We start from the raw sequence: 23,165 nt of genomic DNA, 5'->3' as shown, positions 1-23,165 counted from the left end.
GAGAGTGGAGATGCAAGCACAGCAGCAGTAACAGAATGAGACGAAGATGGGTAAGATGGCAGCTAAATCTTGTTATTTCAGTTGCTAGGTGCTAGGTCCCTTGACTTACTTGATTCTGGATTTGGCCTGTTGACATAGTTCAACTGTAGTCTAGATTTTGTACTTCAATCTATTTATTTACTCTCTTGATCTTCAGATGTTTTACTCTAGTAACTCTACTGTGTGGACACTACCAATCGCTATAACAATAAATATAACGTAAACCTGCAAGCGGTGACAACTACTAGGATGCGACCAAACATGCGACAAGGGAAGAAGAATAAATATCACCAAGACACCAGCATAGTTGTCCATAACATAGAAACATGAAAGGTGTAAGAACATAACAGCAACAAAAGTAGTCTCACCAATGGTTACTAAATAGACCGGCATGAACATACGAACTAACTGATCTGAGTGCTAAAGGTGGTTTGAAGGTCCTGAGTTGGGATCGACAAGCCATGGTGTTTTGGAGATTGATACGTTCTTCCTTGGGGCACCAGCATGGCCAAATGATGTTGATTGCAGCAATTCCTTATCAGTGCTAGCACTCACTCTCTGCAACAACGTAAGAAAGAAGAAAAATTATAACCAAACAGTATAAACCAAACTTCTACCAGAAGTTTATGTCAATGCCCTTTGTCCCTACAGGAATTCTCATCTCCGGACCACCACTACCACGCACTTCGATCTCCTCCACCAGTAAGCCTCCCTCCAGTTCCTCCTGTATACTTGATCCAATCGACATGAGCTATGATTCCCGTCTCATTTTGGGTTCCATCACTCGTATACCCCCGCCATGCCAAAGTTCACCACCACCACTACTTCTGCTTGCTCCGTCACCACTCCGACCACCACTGACCCAATATGATCCCGACCAGCGGATTTGTATTGTCGTCCTCGTCCCATTTTTGGCCTCTCCCAACCCCAACGGCAAGCACAAAATTCTCCATGCCTGCACTAATTCCTCTGTTCTCTCTCAGACTCCCACACACACCGGCACGGCTATTTTGGTTATTTCATTGATCACTAACAGCAAGAAGAGACAGTAACGGTTGAAAATCGATGGCAATGGCAAAAATATATAAATGATTGAGAGAAGAGTATCATTTGCATAAATCTATACCAATATAAAAAGAACAAGTTGCGGAGATCCAACATATCTCATACGTTCAAACGCATCTATTCAATGGTCTATGTTTCCCCGGTGTTTATCACTAAACAAGGTTAGCACCCTTCCCTAATTAATAGTATACCTAATATCAATGTCAGCGCCAACCAATTAATTTATATTACCTAATTTCAACGTGCAATTAAGATCTTGCCAAATGTTAGTGTAAATATTGCCAATTATTAGCATGCATTGCACGTACACGATATTAATAAAAACAACGGCATAATGAGAATTCGAGGACAGACTGTCATAAATTTCTCAATTTTAGTTTAGTAAACTACAATTCCTGTTTGTGAAACTTCATGAGAACTAAAAATTACTCTGACAAAAACTCTGTCGTGGATATTTCATCAGCATGAAACAGAAAAACATACCAATTTATCAGAATGTCGATTATTTGAACGGCTGTTCTCAGCAGTAGATCTTATTTGCATTCTGATTACTGGGCGTTGTTCTGCTTCAAGCTGACAAGAAGCTTCAGCTGCACGTAAACCACTAACTGAAAATTAAATGGAAACCATGATGTAGTTCCCAAGCTACAAAAGATGTCGAAGGGACAATACCAACATGATTCGAGAACCATATGTTGCAAGGTCAACAAATACACGTGATACTTCCAAGTTGCCAAAATATCAGGAAAACAAATCCCAATGTACATAGTGTGATAGCAATTACAAATTGTCATGACAAAAACGTCCATCTGTTTGCTGTGCAAAAATAGTTAATTTTTGTGTACACATATAGGGGCTGTTTGGTTGGGCGCTCAGTTTGCCACGCCTAAACAGAGGCGGGTGTGGCGCGCCACAAAGTGGGGCGGCCAAAACGAACGCCACACCTTAGGCGAAAATTTGTACAGCAAAAGCCTCTTTCAATTGTGGCGAGCCTAACCTTAGTAGAGAACCAAACATATACCTAGGAAGATGCGGCACGCCACACCTTTGGCGTGGCTAGCTAAGGCTGGCAACCAAACAGCCCCATAGTTGCTATATTAGCCACTGATACCTTGTGCATCACAATAGGCATATGTTAACTTCTTTACATACAATTGAGGATACTCCATATTGTACATCCAAGATTTTTTTTTGAAAAAACTATCAGTGAGCATTCTAAAAGTAAAATGGAAATTCCAACTGATCATGAAAGATAAATACCATAGTTCCAAAAATGTATATGAACATGACCGAGAAGTATTTTCCAAGGCATTTGACCAGCCAATATTTTAGGACCTCTTAATCAAGCATATAACTCACTACGGCAAGGAAAATTGTAGTGCTTATACAGCAAAATTTCTACCTTGGTGTTTGTCCATATTCTTTGCAACCGGCCTGCTACTTACACCAGGATCTTGCTGTAATTGGCAGGATAGAGGGAGAGAGAGAAATCAGTGAAGGCGCTAAAATAGGGTTCACAAACACTCCCTCTTATTTTGGAACGGAGGGTAGAAGGATTTTCTATCAATAATTACCACAGAACTCATTTAAGGTTCGATGGTGTAAAGTTCCCAAAAATCGTGAAACAAATACTCAACATCACACCTATAATATAAGATGATCCAATGGTGGGACTGGGAAAATACGACTTCATGTGCCTTGGGCGAAAAAAACTAATAGTTGAGTCAGTAGCGAGTTGAAATGTTTGCTATTTTTGCCAAGGGCACAAAAACTCATATTTTCCCAATCGGTTTGTTGGATTCTGTTATATCACTCGAGTGATGTTCCCGTATTTGTTTCATATTTTTTGAGAACTTTTAAACCGTTCAAAACTCAACGAGCCTTAACAGGTTCCCCAGAAAGCATTGATAGACAATTTTACCTAGTTTCGTACTCCCTCCATTCCATATTAGTTGTCGCTCAAATGGATGTATCTAACACTGAAATACGTCTAGATACATCCGTTTCAGCGACAACTACTATGGAAGGGAGGGAGTAGTTTAAGATGCATTAGATTCTAACAATATTTCATCGTCATAAAAGAAAAATGAAGCACATTTTACCTGTTGAGCCTTCACCTTCTGGGTTTGCTTACACTTCAACAATGTCCAGTCAAAGACATGATCGAATTGGTGCCCTGCGGCCGACGAAATAATTGAACGATCCTTGAACAATTGCATGCATATCGTAGAATATAATATAAAGATGACACAATAGTGCTCGTGAATGCTATACCTTCACGGTCCGACAGGTCTCTAAAGAGCCGTCGCAGAAAACCATAGTCTGGCCGTTGATCAAATGTCAATGAATGGCAATAGTGGAAATAAGAAGCAAATTCCACAGGATGGGTTTTACACAAAACCTGTAACAAGAAAATCCATGAGCAGTCTCCAGCAATGGCTTTAAAAAGCAGAAAGACGTTTTACAAATCTAAAACATGTGAGCTTAAACAACCTCGATAGGTGTTGAAAGTTTCTTCTCACTTATTTTGTCATATTTCTGCTTCTTTGTCGCAGCTTTTAAACCCTGCCAAGGAAGACTGGAGAAAACATATACGAAGTTACAGAGATCATATATAAGGTAAAATCAGTAGTCACTCTTCTCCTAATACAAAACGACACGGATTGGGTGCGTGTTTGACAAAAGTACAACAGGAGGTATGCCAAAATAACGATCAAATAACAAAAATGGTAATACAGTGCATACGTACACACGTGCGCGTGTGCACACACACACACACACACATATACATACAATACATGCATGCATACAACCAGGTGTATTTACACCCATGTCTTTCATACATTTTAGGTAGAGGTATGCATAGTATAAGGGGAAGCCTTGGCACAGCGGTAAAGCTGTTACCTTGTTCGAGCCCTCGAAATAGCCACTTGCAGAATTGTAGGAAAGGGCTGCGTACAAAAGACCCGAAGTGATCGGACCCTTACCCGTACCCTGCTCAAGCGGGAGCTGTGTGCACCGGGCTGCCCTTTTTTTATATGTACGCATAGTATGTGGCATACAAGAACACTTTTGGTAGTATATATACGACTTTTTAGGTAGTATGTACCATTTCTTTAGTATATACTGCTGTATACATACAAATATGCAGGTATTTTCAACATATACCAAAATTATGGACTCACTTCCAATTTTTTCATGTAGCTTGCTTTGGAAATCTAAGATATAACATACTCAAAATGGTAAGGCAACTCCAAGGGCGTGCATCAAAGTGCCTGTAAACGTCCGGGACGCGGTCCTAACACTATAGGCCATCCAACATCGTGCACCAAACGTCCAAAATCCCACAAACCGAAAGCAAAGTTGGGGAAGGTTTGCGGTCGTCCGGACCTCCGCCACGTAGGCCTCTGACACCCCCGGCCCACACAAAACCCTCTCTCTCTCGTTCTGCTCCAACCACTACTATGCTCTTCACGCCACATTCATGCCAGTCCATGGCGGACATGACCGGTCACTGCCGCATGTCGATCACTCCATGTGCGCTCACTCTCCTCACCACGTTAATGTCTGTTCAAAGCGGACGTGACCGGGTGTGACAACAGGACGGCATCCTACCGCATTCAAGTTGGTCATCCGCCTACCCGGCATTGACACCGGCACGGCAAACGAGAAACCAACTCCAGGCGAACGCATTCAAGCCGTCGCTCTGTCGACCACAACACAAACTGCATCACGTCCAAGCCCCATCGCCGCCGAAACACCGCCTCTTCCCTTCTTCCTTTTTTGACCTTCGCGAGCAATGGCCGGGACCCATCGTGTGTGGTGTAAGACCCTCTCGACGCAGCGCCGCCACGAAATCACAACCGAGATGGACGCATGGCGTCCTCAGCGCACATCCAACATTATGGCGGGAGAGCCTTCGAGCTCTCCTAAGGATGAGCTCGGATGAGGACACGGCGATGAAGGAGGCAAAGGAGGAGGAGCAGTCGCCCGCGCCGGTGGCCGGGTTCACCATGAAGCAAGCGGAGGAGCACTACAGTCGCTTCATGGCAGAGCCAATGAAGCAGGCGCCGCCGATGTCCCCGTTCCGGATGCTGCAAGAGGAGCAGCGGTACAACCTGCGGCTCCTCTCGAAGCACCAGTTGGCGGCCAGATTGAGGGCGAGCAGGTGTCCAATCAAGTTGTCGCAACCATGGTCGTGAAGGATCCAAGCTCCGTGGACATGCAACGAGTGGTTCTCGAATCCATGTGCAGCGCCTACACTATCCGACACGAGCGGTGGCACCTCTGCGTCATGGAGGCAGAGCGTGACCGCCTCTTCGACCAGATCGCGGCAGAGGCAGCACAGGCAGTGGCAGACGCGACCGTGAAAGTGCAACTCACTCCAAAGGATTGCTCCAAATGATCTACATCAACATTGAGCATCTACATCTTCAACACCTACATGAAGTCATCATCGACAAAACCCAAGGTTAGTTCATCCCACTAAGGGGGGATCTCACATCTAGGGGGAGCTTAACTCTAAGAATTGAGTCAAAGCAACTCTAATGGTGTGAACATATCAATGCATTATGTAAAAGTGGTAACCCCAATTGAGCTTAAATGATGAGTATGACCTATGATCAAATGCTTTCATTTGACTCCTAAGTCAATATACTCATATATAGATGACCTAGTCATTGCCAATTGTTTGATAGATGCTAGAATTGGTTGTGCATGCTTTGCCACATATTTCATTTGTCATCTTATTGTGTGAGCATGTTGGTGCATATTTTACTCATTCAAGGACATCCACTTGTTGTTTTGATTGTTTGGTTTTTTCTTTTGCCAAGTGGATGGACAAGAATGCCTAAGAACCTTTTTTAGCTATCTATACTTTTCTCATCTCAAACTCTATTCATGGACATCACAAAATTTGATCAAAGTCAGATTCGAACCACTCTGTGTGAAGAGCACTCGGAGTCCCCGATTTGTCATAGACTTAAACTTCCAAAACCTCTTTGTGACTCTCGGTCTGACCGATTCCTCCATTTCGGTCCTACCGAGATCATTAAGTTGATCTGAGTTTTCAATCTCAGTGCAACCGATTTGAACTTTTCAGTCACACCGATTTGCTGTAACCGCACACAGTTATGCATCTCGGTGCAACCGAGTTGTTCCACTCGGTCACACCGACAGGGTCGGGCTATATATAGTCACGGGCAAAATTTTGAAAATTTCTCCGAAACCCTTCGCCCGCGCAATAGCTCGCTCTTTCATCGAAGGTCTCCGGGTCGTCTCCTCGTCACCAGCAGCCTCCAGTAACTGGTCTCCGCCGCCGTCAACGGATTTCGCCCCCGCCGTTGCCGCTGTAGCGAGTCCACCGCCAAGTTAGGGTATGGACTCGATCTTTGTGCTATCCACGTCTGATTCCTAGCACATTGTATTCTTATGGATTCTTGCCACGATTGAAACACTTCTATCCAGCCAAAGTAGTCCATAGATTAGATGGGATTCAAATTTTTAGGGTTAGGTTTCGGCCGAAACCATCTCGGACCTACCGAGTTGAAAAACTCGGTCTCACCGATTTGGCTTATGCCATTGCACTAGTGACTCTCGGTCCGACCGAGAATTACTAATCGGTGCGACCGATTTGAGGATTCTGTGAAACCCTAGCAGTCTCGGTGCCACCGAACTGTGACTCGGTCCAACCGAGTTCATCAGTTTAGGTTCCAAAACTGCTTCGGTATCACCGAGTTTGAAAATCGGTTGATCCGAAATGCTTTCTGTGGAAAACTAAAACTGAATTTTTGAATCATTCTTTTGCAAAAATCTCTGCATTTTGTGATGCTCATCTATTCTATCTCATCTATAACTCTTCACAGGGTCAGCAGTCAGCTTTTGCAGCATGTCAGACCAGAGTGACAGCCAGAACAGGTCAGAAGAGCAGATGGACTTGAGTGAGGGCACTAGTCCCTCAACTACAAATGAAGGGAGCAGAAGCACTCCAAGCAACCTGCCTAAGGCTGCTACCAGGCAAAGGAGGAAGAGAACTTCAGACTCAGAGGATGAGGACTACAAAGCTAAAGATGAGGCTACTTCCAAGAAAGTGGTGCTCAAGAAAGAATATGGCTCTGCACATAGCACAAAGCCTGGACTGAAAAAGAAAGTTCCTGCCAAGAGGACACCAATGCCTAAAGCCAGAAAGTCCACTCAAGTGCCAACACAGACTCAACCCAAAGAGGCACCTGAACAGAAAGTCACTTCTTCTAAGCCCAAGAAAGTTCCCACTAGAGAGACTATGAAATTCACAATTGAATAAGAGGATGAAGGTGCTCAGGACAAGAAGAAGAAGAGAGCAAGAACCACAACTGCCAAGGTTCTTGGAAAGCCCTCAATGAGAAGAGATTCTGAAAAAGAGGAAGAGGTTGCTGCACCAGCACCTAAGGCACCCAAGCTTATGGGTGATGCAATCAGATCAAGGGCTGCAACATCTAAGCCCAAGGAAGCACCCAAAGCTGCCTCCAAGGCCAAGCAAGTACCAAAGAGGAATACTAGGAGTATTCCAGCTGCTGAGAAGACCAAGGCCCCAGTGCCCAATGTTGCTGAAGAAGAAGATGAAGAAGGTCAAGTCCTAAGAAAGCTCAAGCCCAAGATACCAGACCACAATGATGCCCATCCTGTGGCTAAAGACATGAGGATCAGGAAGGATTCAGGGCTAAGGCTGTGGAGGATGGAAGATCCATATGCATCAAGGAGAAGAACTGCTGTTGACTACAGGTTCCATACAAAGGAACAGTAGGACTTCTATGAGACAATTCTGTTGGATAAGAAGCCCATAGTTTGTGACATGAGGTGGGTCGACTGGACCTACATCAAGGACAATGAAGAGCACTATCCTTTTAGTGCAAGAAAGCTTTATTGCTTATGGATATACCTGGCCAAACGTCGGGCCGGGCCAGGCTTCGGGTCGGGCCAAACAAAGCCCGTTGCAAAAATCCTGGGCCCGAGCCCGGCCCGGCCGTCGGGCCTAGATTTCAGGCCCGAGCCCGGCCCATCAGTCAAAAAGCCCGGCAGGCCTCGGGCCACGGGCCGGGCCTCTTCGTTAAATGGCAAATATGGCGGGCCCGAGCTCGGCCCGGCCAGGCCACCAGGCCTAAAAATCAGGCCCAAGCCCGGCCCATGGGCACGGTCGGGCCGGGCCGGGTCAGGCTTTTTCAGGTCGGGTCGGGCCGGGCCGTCCGGGCCGGGTTTCCCATGGCCAGGTCTACTTGTGGAGTTGCTGATTTTGTTGGACAAAAGTTCACTCACTGGAATGATGAACTTATCATGCAATTCTACTCCACAGCACACTTTTTTACAGATGGAAGAATTGTTTGGATGTCTGAAGGTACAAGGTACCAGTCAACTGTTGAAGAATGGTCAAGTCTGATAAATGCCCCAAAGGAAAATGAGGATGACCTGGATATCTATGCAAAGAAGAAGATGGATCACAATTTTACGGCTCACATGTACAAGGAAATCCCAGACAAGGCAGTTGAGACTCACAAGTTTGGATCAGTTCACTTTCTGCTGTCAGGGTTGCCAACAATCAATTGGATACTGAGGCACACCTTGTTGCCCAAGTCTGGTGACCATAGCATGATCAGAGGGCATGCCATCAACATGTTGCATGTGTTTGATGTGCCACAAAAGTTTAAAGTCATGAGCCTTATGATTGAAACAATTAAGAGGACTGCAGCAGATCAGAAAAGGAGTTGTGGATATGCCCCTCAGATTCAGGAATTGATAAACTCAAAGATGGGCACAGGAAAATATCAGTGGGATAAGGAACACTTTCCACTTTATCCAGACTTTGAGGACAATGAGATTGTCATGAATGAGAATGACCCATCATCAATTCAAGCTCAGGAGAAGAAGTAGAAGGCAAAGAAGGAGAAGGCTGCCAAAATGCCAACTCAAGAGGAGGCATCTGAATATTTCTTGAAGACCAAACAGGAGCAGCTTGATTACTTATAGCATCTACACTGAGGATTGAGAAGGAACTGGCCACCCTCACTCAGAATCAGGAGAGCCTTGAGAGAATCATGGAACTCAAATTCCATGACCTTGATGTCAAAGTAACTGAGATTCAGTCAGTTGTGGAGCAGCTGCAGGAGGACATGCAGGAGAAGCAGGGCAAGACTACCACAAATGTGTTTGCCAGAGTGCCCAGAGCCCAGAGGTCAGTTGCAGTGCCTGTGACAGACACTAGAGCAACAACATCTGCACCAGCCACAGCACCTACAGTTCCAGTGCAACCAGCTCCAGCATCCACTCCAACACCCTCTACTTCAACTGAAGCCTTCGTCCAAGGAGCCATCTCTACACCACCACCTGAAGATCAAGCCTGAAAGTCGAACTAGCACTATGCATTTTCTATGAACTTTTTGGTAACTTGTTGCCAAAGGGGAAAAAAATGTATAGATCATAGGCTTCGAGAGAGAGAGTGTTGCTTTTGTTCTCTCTTGCTTTATTTGGTGGTTTAAAACTTTGTTTGCTTTGATTGGTTGAGATACTATGCCTGTGAGACATTGATGATCATGTGTTTGATCATAAGCTACACTTATGCATGTTTGATGATATTATCCTATCTATCTTATGTGATCATTCACTTTGCTTGGTGATGAGTGCATGTATTCAATGTTTATTATTTTGAGCGCTCCACCAAGATGTATGTGACATGGAAGAGTAACCCATGAGCCTAATTCATTGTGCATTTGCAGTCCAAAACAAATCTTAAACTATGCACAAATTTAGAGGGAGCTCTTGCTTATCACATACTTCTCAAAGCGACGATGTTATTCAATCTTATTATCATATGTCGAAGCTTTGATCTATATATTGTCGTCAATTACCAAAAAGGGGAAGATTGAAAGTGCAACTATCCCTACGTGGTTTTGGTAATTCATAACAACATATAGCTCATTGAGCTAATGCTATTCCAAGACTATTATTTCAAGAAAACTCAATGAATGGCATGGCATAGATGATGAAAATGGATCCCTCAAAATACTAAGGACAAAGGATTGGTTCAAGCTCAAAAGCTCAAGACTCTTCATTTTATATTTTAGTGATCCAAGATCACATTGAGTCTATAGGAAAAGTCAATACTATCAAGGAGGGATGAGGTGTTGCTTAATGAGCCTCTTGCTTCATGTGCTTTGTGATATGCTCCAAAATCCTCAACTACTTTCCCACATCCACAAATGACCTAAACCTAAAGCCAAAATTGGTCACACCGATTCTTCCTATCCGGCGCCACCGATTCCAAAAGTCATAGCCACTGCCACAAACCCTAAGCAAATCGGTCTTACCGATAGGGATCTCGGTCTCACCGAGATAGGATTGTAATCTCTCTATTTCCCTGCAAATCGGTTTTACCGATAGGGATCTCGGTCTCACCGAGATGGGATTGTAATCTCTCTATTTCCCTTCGTAACGTTTCGGTCTAACTGAAGTGAGCGATCGGTCCCACCGAGATTGCAATGTAAATTCTCTGTTTCCTTTTTGTAACATTTCGGTCTCACCGAAAAAAGCAAATCGGTCCCACCGAGTTTACCTGACCAACTCTCTGAAAAGCTTATTACCAAATCGGTCTCACCGAGTTTGTGTAATCGGTCTTACCGAGATTACGTTATGCCCTAACCCTAACCGAATCGGTCTCACCGAGATGCATGTCAGTCCCACCGAAAATCACTAACGGTCACTAGGTTTACTAAATCGGTCGGACCAAGTCTGTTGAATCGGTCCCACCGAGTTTGGTAAATTGTGTGTAACGGTTAGATTTTGTGTGGAGGCTATATATACCCCTCCACCTCCTCTTCATTCGAGAGAGAGCCATCAGAACGAACCTACACTTCCAACTTACCATTTCTGAGAGAGAACCACCTACTCATGTGTTGAGGCCAAGATATTCCATTCCTACCATATGAATCTTGATCTCTAGCCTTCACCAAGTTGCTTTCCACTCAAATCTTCTTTCCACCAGATCCAAAACCTATGAGAGAGAGTTGAGTGTTGGGGAGACTATCATTTGAAGCACAAGAGCAAGGAGTTCATCATCAACGCACCATTTGTTACTTCTTGGAGAGTGGTGTCTCCTAGATTGGCTAGGTGTCACTTGGGAGCCTCCGACAAGATTGTGGAGTTGAACCAAGAAGTTTGTAAGGGCAAGGAGATCGCCTACTTCGTGAAGATCTACCGCTAGTGAGGCAAGTCCTTCGTGGGCGACGGCCATGGTGGGATAAACAAGGTTGCTTCTTCGTGGACCCTTCATGGGTGGAGCCCTCCGTGGACTCGCGCAGCCGTTACCCTTCGTGGGTTGAAGTCTCCATCAACGTGGATGTACGATAGCACCACCTATCGAAACCATGCCAAAAACATCCGTGTCTCCAATTGCGTTTGAATCCTCCAAACCCTTCCCTTTACTTTCTTGCAAGTTGCATGCTTTAATTTCCGCTGCCTATATACTCTTTGCATGCTTGCTTGAATTGTGTGATGATTGCTTGACTTGTCCTAAAGTAGCTAAAATCTGCCAAACTCTAAAATTGGGAAAAGGTTAGATTTTTATTGGTCAAGTAGTCTAATCACCCCCCCTCTAGACATACTTCAAGGTCGTATCAACATCAGCAGCTCCACGTCGTTCACGCCGCACCGCAACAACCGCGAGGCCGGACCGTCTGGCTCAATGGTCAATCTCACCTCTATCGACGACATGGAAGGCCAGGCGGACTCTAGCAAAGAGTAGGACGTGGGACACCTGCCCACGGCTGACAAAGAGTAGACTAGGGTCGGATCCTTTTGCTATGTAAAAGAATCCAAATATTAAATGAAAACTAGTGTCCGCTATTTTATTTGGTGCACCAGGTTGGATGGTCATCCCATATCCGTTGTTTTCGGACGTTTGGTGTGTCCATTTTGGTGCACGACATTCAAGTTAACCTTCTTTTCTGCAGGAAATTGTGAGAGCTTTATTCAAACAAAAGCATTCAAGTTGCCCTGAAAGTAGTATATATATACTACCACATGGTAGTATATGAGACGTGGGTGCAACCACACCCGATAGTAGGATGGCAAACACATACGGTCGTTGGTTTTGGTGTTGCAAGGGGCTACGGTGACTCAACCACAAAATGGCATAGTCCTAATAGATGAATTCAGTTTTAAAAATAATAGACTGAACAAAGAACTCGGTACCACATATATTTAACTATCTTAATTTTGCGTTCGAATTTATCTTTTATTTGTTTGGCATCCTGGCATTACATGTGTGGTCTTGGTATGTTTAAATCAACATCAAAACAAGCCGATAATGATGACCACACAAGGATCAGATGTAGATAGGCCTACATTGCTGCTTAATAGAATAAGAGTAAGCAACACATGGTTCACAATAATGAACGAGAATGCATTCCAGATGTATAGGCCTACATTGCTACGTAACACAAAGATTTCAATAACGAAAATGGCTACATTTGCAGATATCTTTTACTCAGTGATGTACATATAGTTTGTCCACAGAACAATCATACCTTCCCCTTAGAAAATACAAGAGAACATATCCAATGGACTCCAGATCATCCCTTCGGCTTTGCTCTGGTATGTGGTAACAACACTAATTTAGTGATACATGTCAAAAGATAGCAACAAAAAACATTTATGGTAGTGTCCCAGCAAAATAATGAGGCCAGCATTCAGGCATCTAAATTAGTAGTATATACAGAAATAAAAGGCCATAGTGCTCACCAATCCCAAGATGAGTGTTGCAACTTGCATAGCGAGCTGTGCCAGTCAAATTTTTATTTTCTCTGAAAAATGTGAGCATGTTACGAATACTCAGACAACACATGGAATACCACAAAAAAAATGAGAAGATCAAATAAACGAGAAAAGCAAATGCATGATAGTTCTACATGTATTTTTGGTTCTAAATTATTACTAATTCACCTATAGGGTATATGGCGATTCGTGGTTGAGTCACGGTATCTCTTGGCAAGTCCGAAGTCAATGATGTAGACCTAGGAGTTGGACCATAAGTTAAACATAATGAATATATATGGCATAACTATCAGCAGCCAGCTTGTACAGACCTGGTTAGCTTTCCGACCAAGGCCCATAAGAAAGTTGTCGGGCTTGATGTCCCTGTGCAAGTACCCCTTAGAATGCAAAAACTCTATTCTTGTTATCTACAGTGGTAAATAAGTAATCAGCCGTAGCCAAAGAACTATGACAAAATCAAATCCAGACAACATATACAAACTCCACTTCAAAAATCAGTGTATGAATATATAGAACGTAAAGCAAAAAATAGTTGCAATCAAGCATGGTTTCAACATGAAAAAAAAAGGCAGAGCAATAAAACATAACCATGAAAGAAAAATTGCAAGATAACCAAATGTTTGTTGAGGTAAACTGTACACCTGATCTCGAAGTAGACTAATAACTTGTTTCAAAAAAGGGATGCCTAGCCTTTATCTTTTGTTGCAGATTTTCATCTTAAGTATGAGCTACGGATAAGAGCACTATAAACAAGTCACAGACAGAACTCAACAGAAAAATTTGAAAACAATCACAGCTGCAACACCGACTAACCACTAGGAAAAAGAACAAAGAGAAGAAAGCTGTGCATGAGCTACAGAGTAAAACCCTTATCAACAAGTCAGAGACAGAACACAATAGAAGAATTCAAAAACAATCACACTGTATCACCGATTCACCACTAGGAAACAGAAAAAAAGACATGAAGACTGTTTTTTCTTATTACCATCTGATCTGCCAACATCAAAACTGTCTTCAGTGAGAATCTCCGGCCACAATAAACAAACAGATCCTCAAGGCTTGGCCCAAGCAAATCAATAACAAGAACATTTTCTTCGCCATCAATGCCACACCATTTTATGTTTGCAATACCAGCTACAGCAATCCACGAGTACCAGAAGTTACCACCTTAGCTACGGTTCAGCAGTCGATGCAATAAGAAAATAATCACGGTTTAAACACATACTCCCTCCCTGAAGAGCATTATACAGTTTGGCCTCGTATAACAATTGGGGATGGTTGGTTTTGCTGTTTTCCTGAATAAAGCAATGAACATAAATCAGAAAACAGCGGGATTGCAAAAACCAAATAAATGCTATTGAACTTTTTTATCAACATAAATCGATTCATGATATAAAACATTACAAAATATTTTCACCATTTGTTTCTAATTCGTGAAGAACTATGAAGAAATCACTCAATCCAGGGCCAAGCAAAAAAATTGGAAAAAGAACAAGCAATGCGCAGCCACAAAATCCACAAAAAAAATGTTATGGAAGTCTTTTATCAATGCAAATCGCTTCAAGTTATAAAATGTTACAAAATTATTTCATTGCTTGCTTCTATATCTAACTTCTAGTATAGAATTATGAAGAAATTATTGTGTTTAGGATCAAGCCAGAAATAAAAGTGGGAAAAAACAAGATATGGAGCAGGCAAACCCAAGATTATCCATGTTAGAACAAGTTCTCTCACCAGGATTCACTCACTGTTTCTCTCATACACACATGCACACATGGAACTAGTATGAAGCTCTGTAGGATTATATCATTAGCAACAAGCTTATATAGCAAAGGATGGCATGCATCAATATTTATAGCCTGAACAAACCGATCTTACTACCATCTACTGACTTAATAGCTAAGCCAGGACAGATCTTTTATTGCTTTCTGGGTCCTACTGCCATCTATCTACCTCAAAGTCGAATCAGACTTTGCTTCTCACTTCTGACTGTTGCACTGGATGGATGTCTGTACTGCTAGCTGCTGATCCTTGCTGACATGAAAGCCTCATGCATAGCTAGCTAATTTTGCATGCCATACAGCATCCAGATAACTGATCATGACAAGATTAATACTAACAGTTAATTATGTGACTTCAGAATGGCCTTGGGAATAAGATAGACGTATTTTACTCAAAATAGAACCTATGACACAACAATACATTGCAGAGAACCTGAACAGAACATGAGAGATACGCCACTATTCATTCGAGAAAACATGAAAAAAAAAGATGAGAGATTTGCCACCACTTATTCGAGAAAACATGAACAGAAGATGAGAGATACACCACTACCTGAACCCAGACAACAAATCAAAATCACACCAAACCATGAGCATGTTTGTTCTATAAAAGGTGCTTTGGGCGTGTTTGATTCCCTGTGTTGCATCTGGCTCGCTCCCACCAAGCAAAATACAGTTTGTTTGGTAGGCTGCACGTATACCTGGGCTTGGCCCAACTGATGCAAAAAGGGTCTCTGCAGGCTCTTGCCAAGTTGGGACAATTCCATGCGAATCGCACAGCGGCATCATTGTCAGCTTTTCTATTTGAATGGAACCAAAGCTCTCCGCTTTCTAGATGATCTGCACGGATGCGGTCAAGCGAAGAGTTGTTGCACAACGGAACGACACCCCTCGGCAACATGAATGGATGTTGAGGATCGCGCTTGAACAGTTCCAGGAGCATCACGTCCAGCTCCAGGACAGTGAAGTTGAAGTTGAGGCCCGGGCGCAGCCTCATGATATCCGCCGAGTTCTGGAACTCCCAGGCGGGTCTCCTCCTCTCCTGCAGGGGGGTGATGCGGCGGCGAAGAAAATCTGCGCCAACGGCGCCTACGGTGAGCCCGGCAAGCCTGAGGCGAAGGATCCGGGTGACGGCAATCTTCAACCTATCGTCTTCCGGGGCCACGTTGCTCCAATCGTTGCCGCGCGCTATTGGGGCTTGTCGCAGGGCGGTAAATGGCTGCGGGTTCTCCTCGACAATCCAGCACCACTCTGCTCTCCATTCCTCCCACTTGCTGCGGAGCTCTCCCTTCAGATAAGCTTCCTTCTTGCCGACTCTCGAGATCCAGGCGATTCCGCCGGATAAAGGCTCTCCTCTCTCGACTCGGGGCATAAAGAAGTGGCGAAAAAAAACTACGTTTGGATGGACTCCGACAAAGTTTTCGCAGAGATGTGCGAAAACTGCCATGGTCAGAACGACGTTGGGGGTGAAGTCAAGGAGGCGGAACCCGTAGGTGTTCATGATGTCACAGAAAAATTCAGAGAAGGGCGGGCAGAGCCCGCAGTAGAAGAACAGCGCGAAGAAGGGATATCCGTTTGGAGCCAGTTCCGAAGCGGCAGCCTACCTTCGTGCGCGGATGCGCTCGCGTCTCCGTCGACCAGAAGAGGTAGTAGTACTCCCTCAGCTCCTTCGCGGCAAGCTGAGGGGGGAAGATGGCCCGCTCCTTTCGCAGCGCCGCGAGCCGCTGCGCCTCAACCGATTTCACGCCCTTCCCCTTGTCGCTTTCGGAGCCATGGCGGAGGTGGTGGGGGAGATCGACGGCGTTGGTGGTGCGTGGTGGCAATGAGGGGCGGAGCGCTGCTCTCTTCTGCCGCCGCGGGCGAGTTCGGGTTCACCGTGGAGGAGGCAGAGGCAGCAGAGGCGGCAAGCCTTGTCGAGCGAGAGGAGTTCGCCGGCGAGGAAGAGCTTGCCGGGCCTGAAGCTGAGTCGAGCGAGTCCGGCGAGGGAGAGCTTGTCGGGCCCGAACTTTCAGACAGCTTGCCGCAAGCGGAGCCCCCAGCTGCACCAAGAAGGCGTCTCCGCAAGGCCGGGGACGTAGCGGGGCGGCAAACGAGTCAACAGCCGCCGTGCCGCGCGACACGCTCTACCGCGGCAAGCACTGTTGCCGCGGGAGCGCCTCACGCCGCTGCGGCAACTAGGGCGAGGTCTTCCCGGTCCGCCGCTACTGCCCCTGCCAAGCGGGCAAGGAAACCTAGTCCTCCGCCTCGTCGCACCGGAGGCGAGCCGGACTTCGATCTCTCCGCGCTCAGCTCCGACGAGGAAGAAGAAGAGTAAGATTCTTCGCTGTGCTTGTAGTTCTTCAATTTTGTTGCTTTGTCTTTTTTCTGATTTGCTTCACTCTGAACCCATTCCTTTTCAGGACGCTGGCCCAAAGTGCGGCGAAGAGAGCCAAGGTCCCGGTGATTGTCATCGAGGACGAACCCACCGCGACGGCAGATGACATGTCCGAGACCACCTTGCCGGACCCGGCAACCATTCCTCAAGGCAGCCCCCAGCGCAGCCCTCAGCGTAAGTATATGGTTTGCTTCTTGCTGACAAGCGCTCATGGGTGCTCTTTTTTTGCTGATATCTGACTGCTGATTTGTGCAGGAGCAGAGCAGCCTCACCAGGAGTGCCCGGAAGCCGCTCCCGACATGCCATCTGCTTCGACTACACCGGCAAGGGAGGATTCCCCGGCAAGGGAGCGTTCTCCGGCAAGGGAGAATTCTCCGGCAAGGGACAGTTCTCCGGCAAGGGACGGCACCAGTGACCCTCCGGTGGTTAAGACCACGACTGCAGATCCTAGTACAGGTAATCCTCTTACCTGAAAACTTTCCTTGGGTTCTTCTTCTTCTGATTTTCTTTTTGGATATTTGCTTGACTTTTCTCCTTTTTCCGTTCGTCAGATCCATCTGCCACGGAGCCGATGGAAACTAAAGGAGAAGCCGGCGCTGATGATCCCGCCGGCGAAGAGGCCACCAAAACTGCCGCCGCGGAAGCTGGCGAGGGATCCGGCGATCGCACTGACGGCCCCGAAGCCGCAGGAGCGCCAGGCGCTACCTGACCGCCGATCCCTCCGCCGCTGCTGCAGTGCCAGGCTCTAAAGAGCCCCAGCCCGGCGCCTACTTGAAGGCAGCGACGGCATCTTCATCAAGCTCCCCTGGGGGTCCAGCTCCAGGGCGCCGGTCGAAGGAGAAATCTTGGATGGAGAGGTGCTCGCCTCCGCTGGGCTGACGTTGGTCGACGCGCCAAGCAGCAGCAGCGACGAGCCTGAGGAGGAGCGGCTGCTGCGGAAGCTGCTGTCGCTTTACCGCGCCCGACAGGCCAAGCTGGCACCCCGAGAAGCGCTTGTCGCGAAGGCGGGAGTGGACATTGAGAAGCGCGCGGAGGAGCTCCGGGGTCTCAGGCAGGAAGCTCTCCGGTCCCTGACGGAGGAGCGGGAGCAACTTCTCGAGGAGCGGAAAGCCTTCCTCCTCGAGAAGGCTGAAGTTGAAGAGCAACAGCGGCTCGTTGTCGAGAAGCTATCTGCGCAGGAAGGCGAGTTGGCACAGCGCAAGGTCAACCTTGACAGCCACGAGGAGGAGCTTGCCGCGCACGAGGAAGCAATTGGCGGGGCCCTCAAGGAAGCAGAGGATGCCGCCGCAGCTGCCGAGGCCGCCAAGAAGAAGCTGGAGACGAAGGTGGCGCAGCTGGAGGCCGACCTCAAGGCGAGCGGCGAGGAGCTCGCTGCGCTCAAGCGTGAGCACGAGAAGGACGCTGCCGCTCATGGTGAGCTGCAGGGTCTTCTCGCTGAGAGGAGTAAGGAGCTTAGCGCCGCCAAGGACTCCAATGCAGATTTTAAGTTGAAGCTGGCTACTTTGACTCAGACGCTGGACGGCGCCAGGGAGCGGGAGGTGGCCTTGTCGGAGAAGATCAAGGCCGACGAGGCGCTGCTGGCGAGTGCTGCTGCCGCCCAGAATGCTTTTAGGGAGACTGTGGAGCACTGGACCGAGAGTCTCGTGAATGTTGCCGCAGCCATCGACGGGGAGCTGGCGCAACTGGGGATGGAGGATCTCGGGTATCCCTCCGATGAGCACCTCCAACCCAGCGCCAAGCTCAGCTTGTTCTTCAAAGGCGTGGCGACGGCCCTCCAGCGACTCCGGGAGAAGATCCCAAAGCAGCTGGCCGACGAGTCGCGCAAGATCTGCGCGCGAGCTTTTCAAAAAGTGCTGGTGAAGGTGGCCTTCCGCAACCCAGGCCTCAACCTCACCAACGTCCTCAGGTCCCTGCCGCCGGATGCTGATCTGGAAGCGCGCAAGGCCCTTGTCGCACCCATTGTGGACAAGGTGAGCGGGATCAAGAGGGTTGAGGGCGATCGCGTAGATTAGGCCGCCCGTTTTCTCTTTTTCTTGTCGTTGCTGGTCATGTTATGAGAACAATCTGTTAGAGCTGCGACAAGCTATCTTGTAATATAACTCTATTTTGGGCGGAGATTGCTATGTTATTTCCTTTACTTGATTCCTTCCTTTGTATATTTTCGCCCTACGCTTTTAGGAAACTTGTCGGCGCAGGCACCTGGGCCGCGAGCGCTGAGTGCGGGACGTCAGCAGCCTGCTGGTGGTGCCGCTTCCGACAAGAAACCTTGTCGCAACTAGTCGCAGCTCAGTTAAGTTGTTGAGCGGACTCGAAACAAAGTAAGGGCGCAACTAGCTACGAGTTGGTTCCTCCGCGCACAGGTTTTCCATACAAAGCACGGTCGTTCGAGGAAGATAACTTAAAAATTTAAAAACTGATTGCTCAAACTTTGGCAACTTAGCTTTTCTGTCGCTTGCTTTCCGGTAAGGCGAAACTTCCTTGAACGATGCCTGATCCACACCATTATCTTCTCCTTTCCCCCCGGCATACTTGTGGGCGAGGGAACCTTCTTTTCCTTTTTGAGAAAAAGAAAGAAGAGAAAATAAAGATATGGAGCCTTGCGGCTCGTTATTGCTTACCGGGGGTTGGTGCTGCACAAAGTGTCAAATAATGCATGCAAAGTAAAAAAGCATGAAATTGACGAGATGTGCGGAGCACATGAGCTTTACTTATGCACAGGGTCTGCGCCCGGCTTCGTACAAAGGATTACATGCAACATCGGCAAGACTTGTACAAAAGGTGGTTGCCGGAACAGGTTCCGGCAACCGCGCCTTACGGGTAAAACTTACAAAGATGCTCAATGTTCCAGGAGTTGCTCACCGGAGTGCCATCTTCGGTCTCAAGACGGACAGCGCCAGACCTAGTGACTCGTTTCAACCGGTAAAGGCCTTCCCACCTCGGCGTCAACTTGTTAGAATTCTTGGTGGACTGAACGCGCCGAAGAACAAAGTCGCCTTCCTCAAGACTTCTGGCACTAACTTTGCGGCTATGGTAGCGGCGCAAAGCTTGCTGGTATCGAGCAGCTCGTACAGCGGCCTGAAGACGGTCTTCCTCAAGGAGCAGCGCGTCATCTTGTCGCAACTGCTCTTGCTCAAGCTCATCATAAGCGAGCACTCGGGGTGACCCGTATACGAGTTTCGTGGGGAGAACTGCCTCTGCTCCATAGACTAGAGCAAAAGGTGTCTGGCCAGTGGCTCGATTTGGCGTCGTCCTGATCGACCAAAGAACCATCGGCAGCTCCTCAATCCAGTTCTTTCCGCACTTGTGCAGCCTGTCGAAAGTTCTGGTCTTGAGCCCGCGCAGCACTTCAGCATTCGCCCTCTCCGCTTGACCGTTGCTTCTCGGATGAGCAACAGAAGCGAAGCAGACCTTGGCGCCAAGATCTTGGACGTACTGCATGAAGGTGCGGCTCGTGAATTGCGTGCCGTTGTCGGTGATGATCCTGTTAGGGATCCCGAAGCGACAAACAATCGACCTGAAGAACTTGACTGCTGACTGTGCTGTCACCTTTCTCACTGCTTCCACTTCCGGCCACTTCGTGAACTTGTTGATTGCAACGTACAAGTACTCAAAGCCCCCGACAGCTCGGGGAAAGGGGCCGAGGATGTCGAGCCCCCAGACCGAAAATGACCAGGATAAAAGGATCGTCTGGAGAGCTTGAGCTGGCTGGTGTATCTGCTTGGAATGGAACTGGCACGCTCCACACTTGGTTACTTGTGCAGTTGCATCCTGGAGGGCTGTCGGCCAAAAGAAACCTTGCCGGAACACTTTGCCGGCAAGTGCTCTTGCGCTAATGTGGTGACCACATATGCCTCCATGTATCTCTGCCAACAGCTCTTGTCCGTCTTCCCGACGAATACACTTCAATTTCACGCCGTTGAGTCTTCTTCTGTACAGTGTGCTGTCGACAAACTGGTACATACTTGACTGCCGGGCTACTCTTTCCGCTTCTTCTTACTCTTCGGGAAGTTCTCCTGTCTGAAGGAAATGGACAATCTGCTATGCCCATGCTGGAGCTTGCGGCTCGACAACAAGGACTAAAGGCACATCTGCTGCTGCGGCAACATCTGCTTCTACGGCGAGAACCTGCGGCTCAGCCGGAGCTTGACGTTCCCCGGCAAGCTTGCCGGGGCAAAACTTGTCGGGAGCGTCTGCTTCAACGGAACAAACCCTAGGGCTTGCCGGGGCAAACTGCTCCTCAGCACCCTTGGTGTTGATTTTGATGACCTTCTTGGCGGCGGCTTCGGAGAGCTCTATCGGAAAATAGTCACCAGAAATCAACTTCCTCTTCTTGCCCTGTCCAATTGATGGCGTTACGGATGGTTGAGTCAACTTGAGCACAAAGATCCCTGGTTCCACAGGTAACTTAAGCGCGGCGCACTTTGACAGACCATCGGCAATGTCGTTCTGAGCTCTTGGAACATGTTCCATCTGTAGGCCGTCAAAGTGCTCTTCTAGCTTTCTCACTTCATCAACGTAAGCTTTTATCAACGGACTCTGATAATTCTTGTTTACTTGGCGGACGACAAGCTGTGAGTCACCCCTGACAATGAGCTTCTTGATCCCAAGGTCTGCTGCGATCCTGAGACCGGCAAGCAAGCCTTCATATTCTGCTGTATTGTTCGTTGCTTGTTCCTTGGGAAAGTGCATCTGGACTACGTACTTTAGGTGCTCTCCGGTGGGTGCGATAAATAGCACGCCCGCACCGGCGTCTTGCAGCGAGAAGGCACCATCAAAGTACATCAGCCACTCTTTGCTTGCTTCCTTGACGGGGATGCTCGTTTCTGGAATTTCTTCATCTTGTGTTGGCGTCCATTCTGCTATGAACTCCACCAATGCCCTGCTTTGGATAGTTGAAGTGCTCTCAAACTTGAAGCCAAAGCTTTACAGTTCCAGTGCCCACTCGACTATCCTGCCTGTTGCTTCTGGATTTTGTAGTATCCTCTTTAGCGGAAAACGAGTGACGACTATGATCTCATGTGCTTGGAAGTAATGGCGCAACTTTCTCGAGGCCATGAGAAGGCCGAAAAGCAATTTCTGCACACCAGAGTACCTTGACCTAGCCCCCTGCAGAAGGAAACTGACAAAGTAAACCGGGCGCTGCACCATTCTTTTCTGCATCTTCTCAGGCGCCTGCGCAGATCCATCTTTATCGGGACCAGAGCTTGCCGGTGAAGTCCCCTGCTTGTCGCTGGATGCATCTGCCGTGGTTGCTGGCTCATCATCCGCCTCCCTCTCCGCTACTAACGCATTACTAACCACTTGATTGGTTGCCGCTATATATAGCAGCAACTTCTCTTGTGGCTTAGGTGCGACAAGTGTTGGAGTGGAGGACAGGTATCTTTTCAAGTCCTGCAGCGCAACCTCCGCCTCTGGAGTCCATTTCATTGGACCTGCCTTTTTCAATATTTTGAAAAACGGCAGGGCACGCTCAGCAGATCTAGAGATAAACCTGCTGAGAGCAGCCACGCAACCGGCAAGTCTTCGTACATCCTTGACGCGCTTTGGTGTTTCAATCTGCTCAATAGCCTTGATCTTGTCGGGATTAGCTTCAATTCCCCGCTGAGACACGAAGAACCCGAGAAGCTTGCCGGAGGGGACTCCAAACACACACTTCTCGGGGTTAAGCTTGAGGTTGATCTTGCGCAGATTTGCAAAGGTTTCGTTTAAATCTTGAATCAGAGTCGCCTTGTCCTTGCTCTTGACCACTATGTCATCCATGTAGGCTTCCACATTTCTGTGCATTTGCGGCTCAAAAGCATCATTGACTACTCTTGCAAATGTTGAACCAGCATTCTTTAAACCGAAAGGCATCCGTACAAAACAATATGTGCCACATGGGGTGATGAATGCGGTTTTCTCCTCATCCTCTTCTGCCATGAAGATCTGATGGTATCCTGAGTATGCATCAAGAAATGAGAGCAAGTCACATCCGGCCGTGGAGCCAACAATCTGGTCGATGCGCGGCAAGGGAAATGGGTCTTTGGGACAAGCTTTATTGACATCGATAAAGTCGATACAAAGCCTCCATTTCCCGTTAGCCTTGCGTACGACTATAGGGTTGGCCA

At 47.3% G+C, this 23,165-nt stretch overlaps 1 protein-coding gene across 5 annotated transcripts in view; it reads right to left on the bottom strand.

Annotated features, from left to right (window-relative positions):
- LOC119322221 (casein kinase 1-like protein 3) overlaps positions 1–23,165 on the bottom strand; it is a 31,799-nt gene that overhangs the window by 2,409 nt on the left and 6,225 nt on the right. For 3 of the 5 annotated variants that reach the window (XM_037595720.1, XM_037595719.1, XM_037595718.1), the window contains exons 3-14: positions 14,129–14,198; positions 13,889–14,037; positions 13,215–13,310; positions 13,072–13,142; positions 12,871–12,932; positions 12,657–12,720; positions 3,598–3,682; positions 3,379–3,505; positions 3,207–3,280; positions 2,507–2,561; positions 1,588–1,712; positions 408–597 (exon numbers count right to left, since the gene is read on the bottom strand). In XM_037595720.1, coding sequence (XP_037451617.1) covers positions 460–597; positions 1,588–1,712; positions 2,507–2,561; positions 3,207–3,280; positions 3,379–3,505; positions 3,598–3,682; positions 12,657–12,720; positions 12,871–12,932; positions 13,072–13,142; positions 13,215–13,310; positions 13,889–14,037; positions 14,129–14,198 — 1,116 coding nt within the window. In that variant the 3' untranslated portion in view covers positions 408–459. The remainder of the gene's footprint in view (positions 1–407; positions 598–1,587; positions 1,713–2,506; positions 2,562–3,206; positions 3,281–3,378; positions 3,506–3,597; positions 3,683–12,656; positions 12,721–12,870; positions 12,933–13,071; positions 13,143–13,214; positions 13,311–13,888; positions 14,038–14,128; positions 14,199–23,165) is intronic. The other 2 variants (XM_037595721.1, XM_037595722.1) reach the window with 2 other exon arrangements.

This window comes from Triticum dicoccoides, chromosome 6B, assembly GCF_002162155.2.
Source record: "Triticum dicoccoides isolate Atlit2015 ecotype Zavitan chromosome 6B, WEW_v2.0, whole genome shotgun sequence".
Classification (NCBI taxonomy): domain Eukaryota; kingdom Viridiplantae; phylum Streptophyta; class Magnoliopsida; order Poales; family Poaceae; genus Triticum; species Triticum dicoccoides.
The sequence above is the reverse complement of the archived record's forward strand: the minus strand, read 5'-3'. Positions and strand labels throughout refer to the sequence as shown.